Here is a 21561-nt window from a genome sequence, read left to right as displayed (position 1 = left end):
GCTGACTAGATGAAAAACTTGCATCAACTTTAACTGACCCAGAACATCCCATACGATTATAAACCCCCATCCAGTAACTATTTCTCAACATCCCGGAAGTCCTCTCCACTGCCTCTCTCAAGTCCAGGCAGTCCCTATGGATGGATATCCCATCATCACCTCGTGAACTGAGGGTCCTCTATAACACCAAGCTCTGAGCCTTGCTCTCTCTCTACTCACTATTACTCGTGTTCATTCAACATACTTTTGACAGTACTGAGCAAGGTACAAGCTGGTACAACTGGCAATGCAAAGACACAGGTGCCTTCCTGCAAGAAACGTAAACAGCTGGGAACGGTGTCACATGTCTGTAATCCCAGCACTCAGAAGGCAAGATGATCAAGAGTTCAAGGCCATACTCCCCTACACAGCAAATTCAAGACCAGCCTGGGCTTCGGTAGAAACAAGTCTCAAATAAATATTATTATCAACACCCATGCTCTACCCAACTGGGCTAACAGGGCACCAGTAAATCAATACTTTTAAAAGAAGCATTAGGGTTGGGGATTTAGCTCAGTGGTAGAGCGCTTGCCCAGCAAGTGCAAGGCCCTGGGTTCAGTCCTCAGCTCAAAAAAAAAAAAAAAAAAAAAAGAGAGAGAGAGAAGAAGAAGCATTAAACAACCAAAGAGACCATGATACAATATAAAAGTATCTGGTCAAAGAATTACTGCTCACCACTATTTCCTAAATGTCCTGTCGTAGAAAACTGAATGAATCCAAACTTAGCTCTCAGAAGAGATCACATTCCCCCACAGAAGTCTGGGGAGGTGGTCCCTCTAGGGCAGTGGTCCTCAATCTTCCTAATGCTGCGACCCTTTAATACAGCTCCTCATGTTGTGGTGACCCCCAACCATAAAATTATTTTCATTGCTACTTCATAACTAAATTTTGCTACTGTTATGAATTGTAATGTAAATATCTGTGTTTTCTGGTGGTCTTAGGCGACCCCAGTGAAAGGGTCATTCAGACCCCCAAAGGGGTCACTACCCACAGGTTGAGAACCACTGATCTAGAGAATTTATAAGAGAAGGGTTATCAAGCTAATCTCCTGCAGGGTCTGATGATGCATACCTTCCAACCCTGCACTCTTGAGGCAGAGACAGGAAGATCCTGAGTTTGGGGGCATTCTGGGCTAAAGTGGAGACTGTCTGAAAACAGCAACAAAGATATCACCTAGAGCTGGAGTTGTCACTCACTAGTAAAGTGCTTGCCTAGGGTGTGCAAGGCCCCCGGGGTTGATCCACAGCACAGGAGAAAAAAGGAGTGGGAGAGGCCTCAGGAGAGAGGAGGAGAGAGAATGATAATCTATCTCCTGGCTGGTCCCTGCATGCTAAGGGATTGTGATTGGTAAGCAGCATCCATCCAGTCAATGTTCCTAACGCTGAAATTCCATAACATTATCATGTGTCTCCTTGAAGCACATCACTGTGCCACAATTGCTACCCTCGTTTTGTTTTTACTTGTTTGCTTGGGGGGTTTTGTTTTTGTTTTTGTTTTGAGATAGGGTCTCTTGTAAAATTTTAGTTTGTGTGTGTGTGTGTGTGTGTGTGTGTGTGTGTGTGTGTGTGTGTGTGTAGGAGGTGGGTGCTGGGAATTGAACTCTGGTCCTCTGCAAGAACAGCATGTGCTCTTAACCACTGAGCCATCTCTCAAGCCCATTAAACCATTTTGTTGATTTTGAGACAGGGTTTCTCTGTGTAGCCCTGACTGTCCTAGAACTCACTCTGTAGACCAGGCTGGCCTCTAACTCAGAGATCCGCTGCCTCTGCCTCCTGAGTGCTGGGACTAAAGGTGTTTGACACTACACCCAATGGTTTTTTCGTTTTGTTTTATTTTGAGATAAGTTCTCTCTTTATAGTCTGGTCTCAAATCACCATCCTCCCATCCTCCTGCTCTGTTTCCCAAACCCTCGGATTATACATGTGGACCACTACACACAGCTTTTTTTTTTAATATGTGTAGGAGTAATTTTGCCTGCACATATGCCCATGTACCATGTTAATACCTTATGTCCATGGAGGCCAGAGGAAGGCATCAGATCATTTGCAACTGGAGTTACAGGTGGTTGTAAACTACCATGTGGGTGCTGGGAATGGAACCCAGGCCCACTGGAAGAGCAGCCAGTACTCTTAACCCCTGAACCATCTCTCCAGCCCATACCTTGATTCCTGAATACCAAATTCTGTTCATGTGCAATGTCCTACATTTTTTTTTAGTCACTCCCCAATTATTATATCCTGAGGCCTCATAATACCACCGATTGCTCCCATCCTCATTTTGTTGGGACCCGGTCCTCCACTCCACACCCAGAATTAAAGAAATCAATAAATACAGGCATGGTGTGGTGGAGGGTGTTCCTAACATCAACACTTGGGAAGCAAAAGCAAGTTAGTCTCTGAGTTCCAGGCCAACCACTTTCCCCTCTTTCTGGGTTCCAGAAACTGTGGCTGTCAGTGAAAACCAGTATCCCAGCCCCACTGTCTCCACGCCTTTCCCTTAAGCCAGAGCTGTCTTCCTCTGCTCTAATCTGCCTGTTTCAGGAAGAGCAAAGACCTGTGGGAGCTGGACAGGTTGAAAAGGAAGCGGAACTCCCTCACCGGAAGAGGCCTTCCTGACCCCACCTGGAAGGCCCTCATGCTGTGTGTCTCCTTGCACTGCTCACTTCACCTCCCTAGAGAAAGAGCCCAACAGATAACACCCTCCTGTGGCATTCAAAGGACTGAATTAGTGAGTGCTGGAGAAGCAGCAAAGACTTTACTCAGAAAAGGACAGTCTCCTTGCTCCCAGATTACCAGTGATGCTGGAAGTGTTGTTCCATCAAATCCTGTGAGGATAACCATGAGCATTACACATTTAAGTGTTTTCTTTTTTTTTTTTTTTTTTTTTTTTTGTTTTTCGAGACAGGGTTTCTCTGTGTAGCTTTGCGCCTTTCCTGGAACTCGCTTTGGAGACCAGGCTGGCCTCGAACTCACAGAGATCCGCCTGGCTTTGCCTCCCGAGTGCTGGGATTAAAGGCGTGCGCCACCACCACCCGGCTTAAGTGTTTTCTTACCTTAAGACTAGGTAGGGTCTTAAGACCTTAGGTCTGGCATGGTGGTAGACCTTTAACCCCCAGCACTCAAGAGACAGGTAGATCTCTGAGACTGAGGCCAGCCTGGTCTACACAGTAAATCTAGGCCAGCCAGTGAGACATGGAGAGATCTTGTCTCAAAACAAGCAAACCCTCTTGAGTTCTTGCCAAAAGCTCCCACCATCATCTTTGAAGTTCATGTTTTCTTTTTCTTTCTTTCTTTTTTTTTTTTTTTTTTTTTTTGGTTTTTCGAGAAAGGATTTCTCTGTGTAGCTTTGCACCTTTCCTGGAACTCACTCTGTAGCCCAGGTTGGCCTCAAACTCACAGAGATCCGCCTGCCTCTGCCTCCGGAGTGCTGGGATTAAAGGCGAGTCATACCGCTGCCCGGCGAAGTTCATATTTTCTATTTCCAAAACTTACCTGAACTCTCTGGACCACCCTCTGGCTGTGTTTACTGTGGTGTACTGGCCATTCCCTCCACCCCACAGGCTTCCATAGTCTCCCTCATTCAAGCGTCTATTTATTTATTTATTTATTTTGCATACAGTGTTCTACCTGCATGTATTATGTCAGAAGAGGGTACCAGATCTCATTATACATGGTTGTGAGCCACATGTGGTTGCTGAGAATGGAACTCAGGACCTCTGGAAGACCAGCCAGTGCTCTTAACCTCTGAGCCAACTCTCTAGTCCCTGTTTTTTGGTTTTGTTTTTTTTTTTCATTTTGTGTGTATGTGTGTATTTGTTTTGTTTGAGACAGGATTTCTCTGTGTAGCCCTGGCTGTCCCAGAACTCACTCTGTAGACCAGGCTGGCCTCAAACTCAGAGGATCCACTGCCTCTGTCTCCTGTGTGCTGGGATTAAAGGTGTGCACCACCATGCCCAGCTAGGATGTGGCTCTTTTAAGACACTATAATGTAGGTATCCCTCCTTTCAGGAAAGCTGTTCCTTCCTACATAGTGCTGCTGGATACAGATTAGGTCCTTCTATCCTCGTTTTCCTACATCTTCCCTATCTCTGGAGCTCAAATTCAGTTGTGTAATAAATATCCCCAACTTCCCAGATCCCACCTCTCCTATGTACACCACATTACCACAGTGATGGGTGAATATAAACTAGGGAGGGTTTACAAGTAGGGAGTCACAGGCTCTTGCCTACGATTTGAAATATTGGTTTCCTTCCTCTAGCACACCCCCAGTCCTTCCCTCACCTCCCACCCCTCCCTGACACCAGCACAAGAAGGTTCAAATCCTTCCCTGTCTTTATATTCAATCCTCCGTTTTAGGTTTTTATGTCATGTGTATGAGTGTTGGCCTACGTGTGTGTATGGGCACCATGTGCATGCCCATTGTGCAAAAGGAACAGAAGAGGGCATCATAGCCCCGGGAACTGGAGTTATGGTCAGTTGTGAGCCACCATGAGGGTGCTGGGAACTGAACCTGGGTCACCTGCAAGAGCAGTTTCTTAACTGCTGGGCCATATCTCCACCCCCACTTCCTGTCTTTTCGAATGCTGGGGAGGTATAGGGTGTGTTTGTGTGCTGCTTTTGAGGTCCTCATGCTTCTATACCCCCCTCCCTTCTCTGCCCCATGTCACCTCCTCGATCAATTATAAATAAGCCACTAACATGATTGGCCCACAGAGACTAAGGATGGTATAATCTCCTAATTAATGCACCCAAGGGGGCAGCCTCTCTAGCCAGTTATCTAGAATTCTGTTTCCACCCTATGGTATACAAGAACCCGGAATAACACCCTGAGGAGGTTATCCTGGAGTTTTTAGCACACAATCTATGGTTCCTCTCCTCACACCTGCTTTGGGTGGATGAAGAAACCGCTCAGTGATCTCAGGGGCTAGTGTTCCGCACTGACAGAAAGGATTTGTGAAGACCAGATAGCTAGACAGGATGCAGTCCCTGTCGGGCTTGGGGAGTGGCATTTGTCCCTCAGGAGCCCACCCAGCCTCTACTTCTTCGGTGCTCGGCTTTCTGTGTTCATCGGCTGCATGCGCGCAGTCCCCAGGCTGGGGAGGCACAGGTGGAAAGGAGTACTTGAGCACCTAGCCCGGGCGGGCGCTCTTCCGGCACCACCCCGCATGCATACCCTGTCCTCTGCACCCCCAAGATGTGAAGAGGACCCAGGTGTCCCAGGCTTTGGCTCGATGGAGCCTGCCCCTGGGGCCTCTTCCAACAGCTGTCACCAAAGAAACCTCTCCAGCCAGTTACTCCTGCCAGGCCTCAGGTCTGGCTCCAGGGCTCACCCCACCCTCCTCAGCCTTTCCCTCCCTCTTCCTTCCTCTCCTCCCCCCCTCTCTGCCCTCCCCAGAGCTTTACCTACCCAGGACAGCCCCACCCAGCTGTGCTGTGTCCATCCCATAATAATTCTCCTCCCTAGCCCCCACCCCTCCCAGAAGAGAGGCGGCCATCCCATAATAGCCACCCACAAGAGACATTCCGCGGTGACCGCCCCCTCCCTGCAGAGCTGCTGGGAGCAGCCATCCCATAATAACCGGCCGCCTGTTTTACTGGTTACGGCTGTGGAGGGAGGTGGAGAGGAAATGGAGGGGCGGGGGAGGGGAGAACCAAGGGCCCCCACTTTGTGAACCCCAGGGAGGAAGGGAAGGAGAGTGGCATAAGAACCTGGGGGTCAAAGGTGACATGCAGGTGGGAACCACTGACCACCACAACCTTGCTGGGAGGCTTTCTCCCCATTATCCAGGAGTTACATTTTCCCCTCCACAGTCCGGAGGTGGCTGCTAGACAGGGCAGATGCCTAGGCTGGGCTGAGGTGCCCAGTGTGGAGGGGGGAGTGGCTGATGGTGTGTGGGGGTGAAGTGTGTAGGGAGATGGATTTCAGGTGTTCCCACTGGGCTCTTGAGGGAGGCTGACCTTAGAACGGTGAGGAGAGTAAGGGGTGAACTGGGGGGGGGGGTGGAGAAGAGCTCCTCAGGCCCTCCCAATTCTGCACCACCATCCCATAATAATCCCCCAGCCCCCCTCCCCCTCCCACACACGACATCCCATAATATCTTCTGGAGAAGCAGTCCCCGCAGTAGGTACAAAGAGCTATCCCATAATAAGCTCCCCCACCCCCACTCATCACCCCCCAACTTGCCCCCCCTCAGTCACATGCAGCCGGTGCCATCCCCCGCTGCTCCCCCCTCTGGCCACCGAAGGCCTTGCCAGCCCATAATACTCTTGCCTCTGGTCGCAGGAGGCCTCCAGCCCATAATACTCCCTTCCACCACCACCCCCCCTTCCCGCCCCGCACCCCTTCCTCCCGCCTCCAGTTGGAGCCGGGCCTCACCAGCCCATAATACTCCCCAGTCTCCTAAGGCTGTTCCAGCCCATAATACTCTCCCTGTCTCCTAAGGCCTCTCCATCCCATAATACTGCCAGACGCCTGACCTGTGGGCCAAACCCCAGCCCGTTCCACACATGGAGGCTGTGTCAGCGCTGCTGGCCTCCCTGCCTGTCCTTCCTCCCTCGCTGGGTCGGAGCTTTCCCTCCAGGGCTGGCGCTGCCCTCGGGGCCACGGGCCCCTCTCCCAGCCCCACCCCGGGCCTGCCTGGCCCTTACTTCCCCTCCAGCCTTCTCCCTGGCCCCCTCTCCACCGTTGGCTCCTCATTCTGTCTGCCTCCCCTGCCTTTCATGCACTTCTCCACCTCCATGTTAGTCCGCAGGATTGGACATCAGCCTCATGGGGAGAGAGTGCCCCCAGAGGGCAATGGGCCAGCCACTGCCCCAAGGCTGCCTGCTTGACCCAGCACCATGGAAACGTGCCCAGCCTGCCTATGGCTAGTTCCCCTGCCTAGTTCTGCTCAGTCGCGGGGCTCGTCCGGACGATGCACCTGGAGGCCTTGCTATCTCTCCCAAGAGTACCGCCAGCAACCCCAAAGCCCTACATAAGACCTTGGTGGAAGGAGCTCCCGTTTATGGGATTTCTAAAGTGCTTTTCAAATTTCATTGGCCCTCCACCAACCCAATAAGTAGATACTATGAGCCCCATTTCACAGGGGTGGAAACAGAGGCTCACAGAGGTTAACTGATCAATGTCACATTGCTAAGAAGTGACAGCTGATATTACTAGCCAGGTTTGTTTGATTCCAAAGTCCTGGAAGCCTTTGGTTTTCTCTAAACCCAGTAGGAGAAACTTCCCTTTCCGGTTCGAGGAAGCAGCTGGGACAACTGACTTAGCTTCTGGTCTGTCTTTAGGGCCTGCTGAAAGAGAAGGAAGGCCGGTGTGGGGTTTACCTCTCTCCTTTCCCAGTCTTCACGGAACTCCCTCCAGTTGGCAACCCTTCCTTGCAGTCTTTCCTGTGAGATAGTGCAGGGCCAAAATGGAAGCGGCTCTGCCATCATTTGGGATGCTCACCTAGGTCCTGATTCTCCTGAACTGTATCTCAAGATTGATGATTGCTCCTACATCCCAACTCTGCTGGCCTTGCACTAAAGGAGGTAGACTTCAAGGAACTTAAGAACCAAAGAACCATCATCCCCTCTTGCTGTGTTGGTGGATGTCACAGAAACGAGTACATCTCAGACTTGGGGAGAGGGTCATGGCCACCTGCAAGCAGTCTAACCCATTCTGTGTGCCACTGACGAAGAAAAGCTACTGCGGACCGTTCCGTGGGGGTATGTTTGGGCAGTAACGCAATTGGAGACACGAATGAGTCCAATTCTCAGCCCTCACTCAGCCACACTGTGTCTAGCGCAGGGGTTCCAAGGCAAGTGTAAAGTGAGGACTCCAGGGAGCCAGGACCCGCTAAGTGGATGAGGATGGTGGAGAAAGATCTGAGAAGAGCAGCATAGAGACCATGAGGCAGATTCAGGGTGAGACAGGACAGCAGAAGAGCTAGGTGGCTTCTGTGAGGAAGGGGGAAGAGGAAACCAAGGATGGCTGTGTGGCATAACTTCCTGGGCAGTGCAGCACACCCCAGACAAAGAGCCCAGGAGAGAACTTAAGTGTGGAGACCACCAAAGTCCACCTTGGTGAACCACTGGGTTTTGGATGAGGGGTCACTTACAGGAGCAGAACTGACTCAAAGACAGCGGCATCACCAAAGCCACCCCAGCATGATGACAGCTCACAAAGCTGGGAACCTGGAGCCCACTGCACAGCCTGCAGGCCACTCAACAGGCTGGAGAGTGTCCCTTCACGTGACTTGGTTGGTCTAAACCTCCTCCAGCAGCTCAGCTGATCTCTGCGTCTTTCAGGTAGCTGGCTTAGCTTGGTCCGAGGGTCTTTAGAGCTTGGTTCCATTTAGTCCTTCTCAGCTTTTGTGGCTTACTGTGACAGGGAGAGGCCTAGTGAATCTGGTCAGGTTTTAGGGACTTCCTGAAACTAGTTTGTGTTGTTTACTTTCCTGCTTAAGGAGCTTCCCTGCAAGGTGGGATGTTTCAGTCCCAGAGAAAACTGTTACACCCAAGATATAACAGAGGTAAGTAGTATGGGCTGGCAAGGCCTTAGGTAGCCGAGGGAAAGTGGCTGGGAATGGTACTGCTGCATGTGACTGAACCGGGTGTTAAGTTTCCTAAGGCTGGAAGTGGAGTCAGAGTTTGGGAAACAGAGACTGAGCTGAGCCACTTCCTGCTCCTGTGACCTTTAGACCTCAGATTCTCCAGTGTTTCCTCTGCGAAAATGGGGCTAGTCATATTCATAACTCAGAAGCCATGTACTAATTAAATAAGATGAGGCCCCCTAAAAAAGCATGGTGGAGTGCGGCAGTGGTGGTGCATGCCTTTAATCCCAGCACTTGGGAGGCAGAGACAGGAGGATCTCTGTGAGTTCAAGGCCATCCTGGTCTATAGAGTGAGTTCCAGGACAGCCAGGGCTATAAAGAGAAACCCTGTCTTGAAAAAAGAAAAGCACAGTGGAGCACATGTGATCTTAACACTTCAGAAACTGAGACAGGAGGAGCCGGAGCTCAAAGACAGTCTGGGATACCGAGCAAAAGCCTGTCTCAGAACAGCAAGCCAGATGGGTAGTGGTGAGCATCTTTAATCCCAGCACTCAGGAGGCAGAGGCAGGAGCTCTGTGAGTTTGAGCCCAGCCTGGTCACATAGTGAGTACCAGGAGAGCCAGCGCTAAGTAGAGAGACCCTGTCTCAAAGAAAAAAAAGAGAGAATTATAAACATTATACTAAACTCCTGGTGCACAGAAAGTTTATTTGCTTATATATTTGTTGATAGACAGGGCCTTTTCTGTCTTTCTTTCTTTCGTTTGTTTGTTTGTTTGTTTGTTTGTTTTTCAAGACAAGATTTTTCTGTGTAGCCTTGGCTGTCCTGGAACTCTGTAGACCAGGCTGGCCTCAAACTCAGAGATCACCGGCCTCTGCTTCCCGAGTGCTGGGATTAAAGTCCTGGGCACCACTGACTGGTCTGGGTCTTGTCTTATGGCCCTGAGTTCTAAACCCTCCTGCCATAGGTGGCAGAGCAGTCTGGGACTTCGGGAGTCTGCTGTCACAGCACTTCTGCTGTCAGAATAAGAGCTCCTTCTGTGGAGGGGAGCAGGACTCTTTTGTCTCAACCCTTTAATGCTTTCTTTTTTCCATACTGGAGGTGGAACCCAAGTCTGTGCACATGCTTGGCAAAAAACTGTCCGTAGCTCCGTTTATTTTGAGACAGTCTCACTCAGTTGCCTAGGCTGGCCTTGAACATAAAATCCCCCTGGCCCAGCCTCTGGAGTTGTCCACATCTGGCGATTGCTCTTATTTTTGCCTAAGATTTTTCTCCTCCTTCTCCTTGGAACGCTCCTTGGTGTTAAATGGGGCAGGCCCATAGCACAGGTGCAGGGGGTGCAGGTGGGGTGGGGGGGCACTAATGACAGATATCTGGGCTGTCGTAAATCTCCACAGCCTGTTACTTGTAGGGTGCTGTTCTTTCCCGATGCCTACAATACCTTTTTGTTTTGTTTTGTTTGAGGCAAGGTTTCTCTGTGTAACAGTCCTGGCTGTCCTGGAACTCGCTTTGTAGACCAGGCTGGCCTTGAACTCACAGAGATCCACCTGCCTCTGCCTCCGAGTGCTGGACTGGGATTAAAGGCATGAGCCACCACCCACTGGCTACAATGCCTCATTTATCTAGTCTTGCCTCTGTTCTTGAGGTGGAGAAATGTCTGGAAACAGTTCTGGGCTCTGACACCCTAGGTTTCAGGTTGGAGACAACCTGCTTCTGTCTACTTCTGCGGCCTGAGTCCACTTCTTCCACTGCAGCCCTTTATCTCTTCTGTAGACCTCCCTACCCGATTCCCCACAGTTCTGTCCTACAAGTGTGTCTATGCGCACACCTCACTGGGCAGCCCTCAGGGGCTCCCCTAAGTTAACAGCCAGTGCCGTCTCTACTCCCCTTTATCTTCGTCTTACAGTATAGTTCTCGTTCACCCAATGGTCCTCACTAGATAGCCAGGCACTTGACAAGATCTGACTGTTCATTTAACGAGTCTTTATTGAGTACTTCCTCTGTGCGAGGCGCTGTTCTAGATGCCAGTAAATACATCAGTGAACCAAGCAAACAAAAATCCTTGTTCCCCCTGCCAAGGAGCTTACATTCTACCTAGGGAGATGGAAGAAGACAGATAATACATACAACAATTAGAATAAATAAGTAAGTTGTATGGTCTGTTAGGTGATACATGCTGTTTTAATTACTCTGGAATCCGCTCAATACCTGAATATAAAAGCACTCCTTTTCAGTGTATTTGTAGTGCTAGAGATCACACCTAGGGACCTGCAGATGCTGCCCTCAAACGCATGATTCTCCAGCCTCAGTATCCACAGGGCTGGGGTTATAGGCATGCACACATCAGACCCCTCAAGTTACCTTTTTTTTTTTCTTTTTTGAGGAGAGGGTCTCACTACATAGTTCTGGCTGACCTGACTATATAGACCACTCTGGCCTTGAACTCACAGAGATCTGCCTGCCTCTGCCACCTGAGCACTGAAACTAGAGGCCTAGGTCCCCACAGCTCAGCTGGGAACTTTTTCTTTGAGACAGTCTTGTGCATCCCAGAACTCAATATGTAGCTGAGAGCAACCTAGAACTTCTCACCTTCCTGCCTCTACTTCTTCCTCCCTCCCTCCCTCCCTCCCTTCCTCTCTCCCTCCCTCTCTCTCTTTCTTTCATACAGGGTCTCTATATAGCCCTGGCTGTCTGGAATGCTCTATGTAGCCGAGGCTGGCCTGGAACTCAGAGAGCTGCCTAGCTCTGCTGCTACAGTGCTGGGATTAAAGGGGTGTGCCACCAGGTCTCCACTCCTTGGGCGCTGGAATTACCAGCATACAACAACCAGGCCAGGTTTATGTGGTGCTGAGTTTCAAACCCAGGGCTTTGTGCATGCAAGGCAAGCACTCTACCAATTGAGCTACATCCACCCCTTCACCCCCACAACTTTTGAAGGTTCTGTTGAGCTCTTTGTGGAACGCAATGTCCTGAGATTCAGCCAAAGAGGGTTGATGCCGCTCCTACTCTCCTGTCAGGAAGAGCACAGACCTTGGGTCCTGAGGAGCTGGGGACAGATGCTGACCGCAGGCCTTCTGTAGAGCAGCTGGTGGTAAGGGCCTGGTGGGCATCCCGCTTCCATCCGCCTGGACCGAGAAACTAGCCAGCCACCGAGGAAGTGAGGGTAGTTCCCTGGTTTGGCCACCAGGGGTCATTTTACCACTGTAAATCAGCAATCGAAGCCCTCCTAGAGACACAAAAGGCCCAAATCTTAACTGAGTCCTAAGTGCTTGGGAAATCTCTCTGTATTGGAAGACACAGGGACATGATGCTTCTAGGACACATACACGACAGTTCTCAATGTCAGCGTCTAAAAATGTCACAGCATCAAAACTCCGCAACCCCTCCCAGCAACCCAGCGGCTCCTTGGGGAAGGAGGGGAGAACACCATTTGCTAGCCTCCCGCTTGCTAAGCAGACAGGCACTTCCTATCCTGCCATCTCCCTTTTTCCTGCACAGTCTTCTCCTGGCAAACACTGCTGCCTTTCCTTCCCCAGAAATGCTCCACCCTGGCCCTGAGTGTTGGTGTGTCTGGCTTTGTACCCGACCCCCAACCCCCACTCCCCACCTCCAGGCTGCTGCGCTGGTAAAGCCCAAGGTAATGTTACATTTGGTGTACAGTTCCAGCCTGTCCTCCAGCAGGTCCTGAGCCGGAGGAACCACAATTAGCAATCAGTTGATCAATGCCCTCATCCCAGAGTCAAAAATACTGTCCTAGAGGAAGTTAGACGTGAACTCTAATACTTTAGAGCAAGTGATCTCAAAGTGTGACCCAGAGACCAGGTCTCTGAGGAAGGCCTCGAGGTCAAAACTATATTCATAATACTAACATGTCCCTTGTCGGTTTTCACAATCATTCTCTCACCAGCATATAGGGAAGCTTCCAGAAGTTTCCTGAAATGTGATGACATCACTGCTCTCAGTGAAATGGAGTGTGTGCCTCTGTATCTCCATGTTTCAGAAACACGTTAACCTTGATTTATAACATGGCGAGCATCACAAGACGAAAGAACAAAAGCTCTTCAGGTCCCTCAGTTTGGATAAAGGGATCAGAGACCAAACAGTTTGAGCATTGATGCTTGATGGCAAAAATGTTAGGGGTCAGAGAGGAAGAGGGGAGTGAGAGGAGACAAGAGGAGGTGTGAGGAGAGGAGAGGGGAGACAAGGGCAGGGAAGAGGAGAGGGGGGGGGGCAGGGAGGAGGACCAGGAGGACAGAGGGGGCATGGAGAGAATGAGTGAGGAGAGAGAGAAGCAGAGCATTGGCTATGTAGAGAGAGCTTTCTCGGAAAATACGAATTCTGTAAGATATTGACAGCAGCTGGGCATGGTGCACATGCTTCTAATCCCAGTCTTAGGAAGTGCGGAAACAGGATCAAGAGTTCAAAGCCAAGCCCCGCGGTGGTGGTGCATGTCTTTAATCCAAGGATGCAGAGGCAGGCAGATCTCTGTGAGTTTGAGGCCAGCCTGATCTACAGAGCAAGTTCCAGGACAGCCAGGGCTACACAGAGAAACCCTGTCTCAAAAGCAAAACAAAACAAAACAAACAACACACACACACACATGCACACACACACACAAAATTAAACAAAAATGAGTTCAAGGCCAGCCCAGTCTGTAGAAGGGGTGGGAGTGGGAGGAGGAGATGGGAGGAGAGAGGGAGGAAGGGAGACACAGAACGGAAGAGGCCCAGACAGTGATAGAAGGAGAAAGGACGACTAGAAAAGGCCCAAGAACTAGGGTTTTCCAGGGACTCAACACACAGCTCTGCCCTTCCCCAACCTCCTCATACTGGGTGTCAAGCCTAAACTGTTACCAGTCACAAAACAGGTCAGTGCACATCAAATAAACCTTTGTATCATGCCTCCCAGCTGTGCAGGGTGGGCAAGTGGAAGCGAGGGCTGGTGGCCTGGCGGCCATGGCCCTCAAGTCAGGACGGAAGGCAGCAGGTGGGGCTGGGATGGAGTTCAGTGGGAATGTGGTGGCCCAGCATGTACAGGCAGCGGGTTCTAGGTTCTGAGTTTTCCTTTGTTTTTGAAGATGACAGATGACCTTCTGTGCCGTTGATTGACCAAGGTCAGGGGATCTTCAGTTCTCCGACCGATTACCTCAATCCGGGAGAGCCATCTTCTGTTCCACGTACCAGCTCTTAGCCACGGGCATGCTCACTCCATGGCTTCCTACATACCTACATACTGGAGCAGGGTCCTCTGCATAAAAGCCCGAGCCCATGGCTCTCACCGGCAGCACTCTATCTCCTCTACCCCTGCTTACACGCTTGCTTTCTTCTGCACACTGGGACTGGGATGGCTTCAAAGTCCAAGTTCCCAGCCCACCTCCCTCAAATGGACACCCTAAGCCTTTGAGGGTGGCCCAAGCCTACGCTAGGACACTGCGTCCTTTCAGAGGGCTGAATCCTGGGTGCACTGGATGACGGGCGTTCCCAGATTGGCGGGCTGGAGTAGACCCTGACTGGTGGCATCCAGCCCAGTGTTTTGGGTGGTTTCTGAGGGTGGTTCGGTGAGCACCCCTCTAGCCCCATTGGTAGCCAAAGGCCTGGTATGGAGCGGGGTGCCCAGGTTGCGAAGGGTGTTTCGGAAACCCTCAGCACTGAAGTAGTACACCAGCGGATCCAGCACGCAGTTGGCGCCGGCCAGCAGCACCATCACCATCAGCACACCGCGCACCTGATCGCGGGCCTGAGGGCTGGATTTCACCAGGTCGGCTCGCAGCAACCCATACACTGCCAGCGTGGCGTTGTAGGGCACGAAGCACAGCAGGAAGATGACGAGATTGATCAGCAGGAGGCGCACGGTCTTCTGTCGCCGCTGGCTCTGGGTGGCGTCGGGCCTCGCCAACGTCCAGAAGACCCGGCCCGACGAATAGACGACAGCGGCCAAGGGCAGCAGAAAGCCCAGGGTCTCGGCCAGCAGTAGGAGCGGCAGCAGCCCGCCCTTCCACAGCTCATCGCTGAAGCTCTCGAAGCACAGGCTCACGGTGATGTTCTCGTGCTTGCAGGTGGACGGGCTGTGCACGCGGACGGCGGGCACGGCGAACAGCAGGATGAGCGCCCAGACGCCCAGGCAGAGCCGCCGCGCCACGCGGGGCCGCCGCAGGTGGCGCAGTCGCAGCGGGTGCACGATGGCCGCGTAGCGGTCCACGTTGATGAGCATCAGAAAGATACAGCTGCCGTACATGTTCATCTGGAAGATGGCGCCCGACGTCTGGCACAGGAAGTCCGGGAAGGGCCAGTGGTGCCGTGCGTAGTAGGAGAGGCGCAGGGGCAGTGACAGGGTGAAGAGCAGATCGCTGGCTGCCAGGTTGCACATGTACACGCTCACCACCGAGTTTACACGCAGCACACGCACAAAGACCCAGAGAGCCAGAGCATTGAGAGGGAGACCAGTCGCCAAGACCAGGCTGTAGACCACCATATGCAGACGATGTGTACCCCGATAGTCACGGCACTGGGGCACAGAGCTGTTGGTAGAAGAGGCGTTGGCTGAAGAATTGGCAAACATCGTGTCCAAGTGGGAAGAGAAACTAGGCTGAGGCATCATGGGGAATACTAAGGTCCGAGCATGGCGTTCACCTCCAGGGTGGTAGCCTGGTGGCTATACAGAGTCTGTCCCAAAGCAAGCAGAGGCAAGACATGGGAGTGTGGTCTATGACCTCAGGGGCAGATGGTTGGCCAAGGCTGGACGCCTTTGGGGCCACAACTTCAGCTGTGGAGACCTGGATTTGGAAGGCAAACCAAAAGTAAAGTTACTAGAGGCAGAACTGTAGTCTAAATGCTTACCTAACCTGACTGGCCTCTTTTCTCAGTCTCAAGGCTCTTCACTCCATCTTTCCCCATCCTTCAGCCACACTGGCTTTTTCTTGCTCCTCTCTATCATCCAGCGCCATGCCCCGTTCCTGCAGTCATGGATTCCAGGCAGGCTATGCGGGAGTGCTGGCTTTGTCACTTGCCTAGCTTTGTGACCTCAGAGAAGTCATTCTCTCTGAATTTCGCTTTCCTTATCTGGGTACATGTGAAGGAGTTTGCCCTCTACTTCAAGACACTGTTTGGACATTAAGTAAGATTAAAATGCTTCATTTGCAGTTCTTAGAACCTGCCTCCCCTCCTTCCCTTAAATGCTCACTGAATCCTTAGAAGGTTCCAGCAAGTTCCGGCAATGCACAAAACAAAGGCCTTGTCCCACCCACCTACTTCACATTCCATTAGAGGAAAACCAACAAACCACACAAATAGGTCTGACTAGTGGGGAGAAGGGCTATGGAGCCAGGACCGGTGCCCTATTATCTAAGGAATAAAGTTCAGACTCTCAAGTCCAGAACAAAATCCCAGTCCTGTTCATCATATTCACCTTTTCCCTTGTGGGCTGGGTTTGGTCAGAGAGATCCAGCTGGATTCAGCTTGACTGACCCAGCCCTCCATTTCTTCATCTGTAAAATGGGAAGAAGAATGTACTGGTGTACTCCAAGGCAGTTGCCATCAGCCTTGGCCAAAGGCACATTAAGAGCACTTTAGCATTTCCTTCAGAAAGGTGGGGGAAGGCCCCAAGGCAGTGGTTCTCAACCTTCCTAATGCTGCAGCCCTTTAACACAGGTTCCTCATGTTGTGGTGACCCCCCACACACAACCATAAAATGGTTTCATTGCTACTTCATAACTGAAATTTTGCTACTGTTATGAATCAGAATGTAAATATCTGATATGCAGGATATAATATACTACCCACAAAGGGGTCATAACCCACAAACTGAGAACCACTGCCCCAAGGGCTGAGCTTCCCCAGGTACATCTTGTGTGAGCCCTCCTTACTAAGCCATGCTGCACTCCTACGAGAGAACCAATTGGTGTACCAAGGACAGCCAAGAGGTAGAAAATGGACAAGGTAGGGTCTTAGGGCCTCGCCTTCTTCATGTGCAAGAGGTCACAGGAGTCACCTCTCAATTCCTGCCTCATATACACACAATTGTGCGTGTATGTGTGTGTGTGTGTGTGTGTGTGTGTGTGTGTGTGTTAGAATAAATATAACTTACTCTTTGCAATTTTTTTATTTTTGAGACAGGGTTTCATATAGCCTAGGCTGGCATTGAACTTGCTGTGTAGTTGAGGCTAGCCTTGAACTCCTGAACCTCTTGCCCCAACTTTCCAAGTGCTAGGATTATAGGTGTGTGCCACCATCCTTAGCTCCATTTTTACTTTTTAAATTTTATTTTGCTTTTCTTTCTAGAGACACAATCTGACTATGCTACCCAGGCTGGCCGGCCTGAGTTCTAGGGTTGGAGATCTCTCTGCCTCAGCTGGGAATGCAGATGTCTCTCACTGCAACCGGCTCTAACAGCATTTTATTTATTTTCATTTTGAAAGAGATTTTATTTTAAAATGCTTATCTTTAAATTTTATGTTTATGAGTGTTTTGCTTGAATGGATGGATGTGCATCACGTGTGTGCCTGGTGCCTCTGGAGACTAGAAGAAGAGACATCGGGCTCCCTGGACCTGGAGTAACAGGTAGTGAGCAGCCACGTGGGTGGTGGTAGCTGAACCACTGTCCTCTGCAAGAGCGACAGATGCCTTTGACCTCGAGCCATCTCTCTGTCGTTTTGTTTTGTTTCAAATACAGGGTTTCCATGTGTAGTTCTGGCTGTCCTGGAACAGAATCTCTCTGTGTAACCCTATCTGGTCTGGAACTCACTATGTAGACTAAACTGGCCTTGAACTCACAGAGATCCTCCTGCCTTTGCGTCCCGAGTGCTTCTCAGTGTGCACCACCTGGCTCTCCAGGTCCTTGTTATTATTGTTTTAATTGTGTGTATTTGTGTGGTGTGGTGTGTGTGTGTGTGCATTCAGTGCAGTGGCGGAGGAGGCCAGAATCCAGGATCTCCTGGAGCTGGAGTTAAAGACAATTATGAGACACTGACATGGGTTCTAGGAACAAAACTCAGGTCCTCTGGAAGAGCAGCCAGTGCTCTTAACCTCTGAGCCATCTCTCCAGTCCCAAGGCCCAGCATTTCAATAAATAAATTAGCTTACGGCACTAAGTTGTAAGCCTGACTATATCAAATTTATGGGGGCTTTATTTGTTCTCTCTCCAGCAACCAGCATCTCCAGATTTGTCGGAAGCATAGTAAAACAGTTAAAAGGGAATAAATATTTCCTCCATAAAATACCAACTTCGAGAATGAAAATGCAGTCAGCCCTCCATGTGTGGGTTCCGTGCATACAATATATGTTCAAGTAACCTCAGAGAAAATAAATGTTTTTAAAACTATGCATCTGAGCCGGGTGGTGGTGGTGGTGGCGGCGGCAGCGCACGCCTTTAATCCCAGCACTCGGGAGGCAGAGCCAGGCAGATCTCTGTGAGTTCGAGGCCAGCCTGGTCAGGCACCAAAACTACCCAGAGAAATCCTGTCTCGAAGAAAACAAAAAAACAAAACAAAACAAAACAAAACAAAAAAGGCTAAACCAGGGGCCAGAGGAATGGCTCAGTGGTTATAGCACTTGCCACTCTCGCAGAGGATGTGGGTTGCCAGCACCCACACGATGGGATTACAGCTCCAGTCTCAGGGGCTCCAATGCCTTCTTCTGAGGTCCGTGGATCTCAAGCACACACGTGGTACACATACATATATGCAAGCCAAACACTCACACATGACATAAAATGAATAAATCTAAAAATGTTTTTAAAGGCCAGAGCAGCAGGAGTTTGAAGCCAGCTTGGGCTGCAGTGTGTGTGAGGCCCTGGAGAGAGGGAGAGGGAGGAAGAGAGATTGTTGCATCTGAGCCAGGCTTGGTGACCCTGTCTGTAAACACAACACTTGATGGCCAGAGGCCAGCCTGAGCTTCATGAGACCCTGTCTCAAGAAAAGGTCAGGTGTGGACCCTCACACTTGTAATCCCAGCATTTAGGAAGATTGTCAAGAAGATTGTCTAGGTTACAGAGTGAGGCTTTGTCTCAAAAGCAAAGCCAACCGAACAGATTTCATCTAGCTGCTTGGGATGCTGAGGCAGGATTATCACTTGAACACAGGAGGTTAAAAACAACTGTGGAAACACAGAAGGACCCCATCACAGAAAAAAAAAAAGTGTCTGTCTTGAATATATATATATATACACACACTTTTCCCTTGTCATTTTTCCCTCAAAAACTACAGTATGGAAGCAGTTACAAGGTCTAGCATGGTGGTAATCACAGATCTCAGGAAGCTGAGGCAGGAAGATCCCAAGCTCAAGGCCACCCTGGGCTATAGAGGAAGACCCTATATCAATGAGTTCAAGGCCAGCCTGGTCTACACAGCAAATTTCAGGATAGCCAGAGCTACATGAAGATATTCTGTCTAAAACAAAACAACAAACAAAACACAAACCTTTTTAAAAAAGTATTTGCTGCTTTTCAAGAGGACCTGGGTTCGATTCCCAGCACCAACATGCAGCTCACAACTGTTTGTAACTCCAGTTTCAAGGTATCCAATGCCCTCTCTGGCTTCCATGGGCAGTGCACACATGTGGTACACAGTCACACATGCAGGCAAAACATCCATACACATAAAATAAAAATAAATCTTAAAAAAAAATTTTAAAGTAGGGTGTGGGGCACAGGCCGGTAATTCCAGAGTCTGAGGCTGTACAATAGGCTGGGCTTATGTAGGGAAATATAATAGGCTTATATAATATGTAATATATAGGATTATACAGGGAAACCCTTTTCAAAACACAAATGCAGGAGGGCTCAGTGTCTGCGTGCGTGTGTTCATGCGCATGCACACATACAAAGAGAAAATGGAATAAAAACAACAAAAATTTATTTATATTGTATTGCATGGGTTATAAGCAACCTAGAGATAGACAGTTTGGGGGGAGAAGGGGAGGACACAGGGTCTCAGGTGACCTAGACTGCTCTAAAACTGAGTAGCCAAGGGTGGCCTTGAACTCCTGCTCCTCCAGCTTCTATCTCCCAAGTGCTGGGGTTACAGGCAGGTAGTACCTGACCTGGGCTTGGAGACAGACAGGACAATATGTGTATGATCTACTTCTCCAAAAAACACTGGCATCTGAAGGGGTCGGAGATACTAGTATCCCACAGATACTGATACTGGTTACCAAACCAGATGCCACCCCTCACCCCGTGTCCTCTGCCAGCGAGTTCTGCACATACCCTGTGCTTTCAGGCCTCTGCCTTGGCAGGTGGGTGTCTTCAACCTGGAATGTCCTTCCTCTCATTCGATACCAGATGAACCCGGTCATTTTACACGAGGCTGTTGGACCCCCTTCCTGTCTCTGTCTTCCTCAGCAGGGCAGCTGTGGCTTAGCCCCTTCCTTGTGCTACCCAGGATCTGAGCTACACAGACACGGACACCTCAGCTGTTCCTATGTGTATGGTGACAGCCGGTTCTTAGGAGGAGGGGCTTCAGGCTTCATTCATCTTTGTCACCTCAGCACCAATCAGGCGGAGTGGGAAGGTGGCAGTCACCGTACCCCAGCCAGGCTACACATGTAGTCTCTAATCCTCCCCACAGTTCTTTCTTTTTTCTTTCTTTCTTTCTTTCTTTCTTTCTTTTTTTTTTTTTTTTTTTTTTTCTTCTGGTTTTTCAAGTCAGGGTTTCTCTGTGTAGCCCTGGCTGTCCTGGAACTCACTGTGTAGACCAGGCTAGCCTTGAACTCACAGAGATCCTCCTACCTCTGCCTCCCAAGTGCTGGGATCAAAGGCGTGCGCCACTGCCGGGCTCTCCCCACAGTTCTTTGAGTTCTCATTGTTATAGGAAAGAGAACAAAAGCACAATGCTGGTCTCTGAGGAGAAGAGGCACAACCCAAATCTCGGACCGCCCAGCTCCAAAGTCCAAGCTGTCGACTACAGCTCCCAGCAAGAGTGAATAGGAGGTTTGTGAATGGGTACTGCATAGAGTACCTGGTCTTTTGTAATTGCCCATATGAAATCTATGCCCATGGGTAACATTTCATTTCCTCATTTGTCCAATTGACATTCATTTCAATAACCCACTTCCTTTTCAATCTTCTCAGCATACTGGTAGCATACACCCATCTCTCTCCCATACACAGATCTGCCTCTTTACAATTTTCCCCGAAGTACTTAAGCACTTAAGCAGAGCAGTGTACATTCCTGAAGTCCCAGCTACTCAGGGGGCTGAGACAGGAGGAACTCAGGAGTGAGGGCCAACCTGAGCCAAAAGGGACACCTGGACTCCAAAAGAAAAAAGCCATTTGGCTTGGTACTTTTAAATGCTTTTAACCCTCCTGCTGTCTTTGTGTATTTATCCTTTCCCCCAACTAGATGGATGGTAAAGCCCCAGGGTGAGGATCACATTCTTAGACACACACTTCAGCCCTGCACCTAGGTCCCCTGAGTGAATCTCTTTGGCCACTTGGAAGGAAAATGGTTTCCATCCAGCAAATTATTAGCTTATTCTTAGTGCTACAGTAACTGCCTAACCATTACCACGCTTCTGCCCCTGCTCTTTACTGACTCCCGGGACACCAGGTCTCTGCACAGGCCTATGAAAAACACTTGCATTACAGGGTTTCAGGAAGGGAGCTGGGGAGATGGCGGGTGAGAGCGTGTACCCCTTCTTGCAGAAGACCAGGGTTCACTTTTTTTGTTTTGTTTTGTTTTGTTTTGTTTTGTTTTGTTTTGTTTTCCGAGACAGGGTTTCTCTGTGTAGCTTTGCGTCTTTCCTGGAACTCACTTGGTAGTCCAGGCTGGCCTCGAACTCACAGAGATCCACCTGGCTCTGCCTCCCGAGTGCTGGGATTAAAGGTGTGCGCCACCACCGCCCGGCTCAGGGTTCACTTCTTAACACTCCTGTCAGGTGACCCACAACTCGGCCCTCCAGCTCCAGGGGCTACAACACCTCTCCTCTCAGACACATGTATATACATTATTTTACAAATTAATGGGGCTGGAGAGATGGCTGAGTGATTAAGAGCACTGACT

General features: G+C 50.1%; 1 protein-coding gene across 1 annotated transcript; it reads right to left on the bottom strand.

Annotated features, from left to right (window-relative positions):
- Positions 1-13797: 13797 nt before the first annotated feature.
- Positions 13798-15412, bottom strand: Lpar5 (lysophosphatidic acid receptor 5). Its single transcript, XM_059256905.1, has one exon. The coding sequence runs from the start codon at positions 15162-15164 to the stop codon at positions 14007-14009; it is 1158 nt and encodes a 385-aa protein (XP_059112888.1). The 5' UTR covers positions 15165-15412; the 3' UTR covers positions 13798-14006.
- Between the last annotated feature and the right edge of the window lie 6149 nt (positions 15413-21561).

This window comes from Peromyscus eremicus, chromosome 3 (genome assembly GCF_949786415.1).
Source record: "Peromyscus eremicus chromosome 3, PerEre_H2_v1, whole genome shotgun sequence".
Lineage (NCBI taxonomy): Eukaryota > Metazoa > Chordata > Mammalia > Rodentia > Cricetidae > Peromyscus > Peromyscus eremicus.
This window is presented reverse-complemented; position numbering and strand designations above follow the sequence as displayed.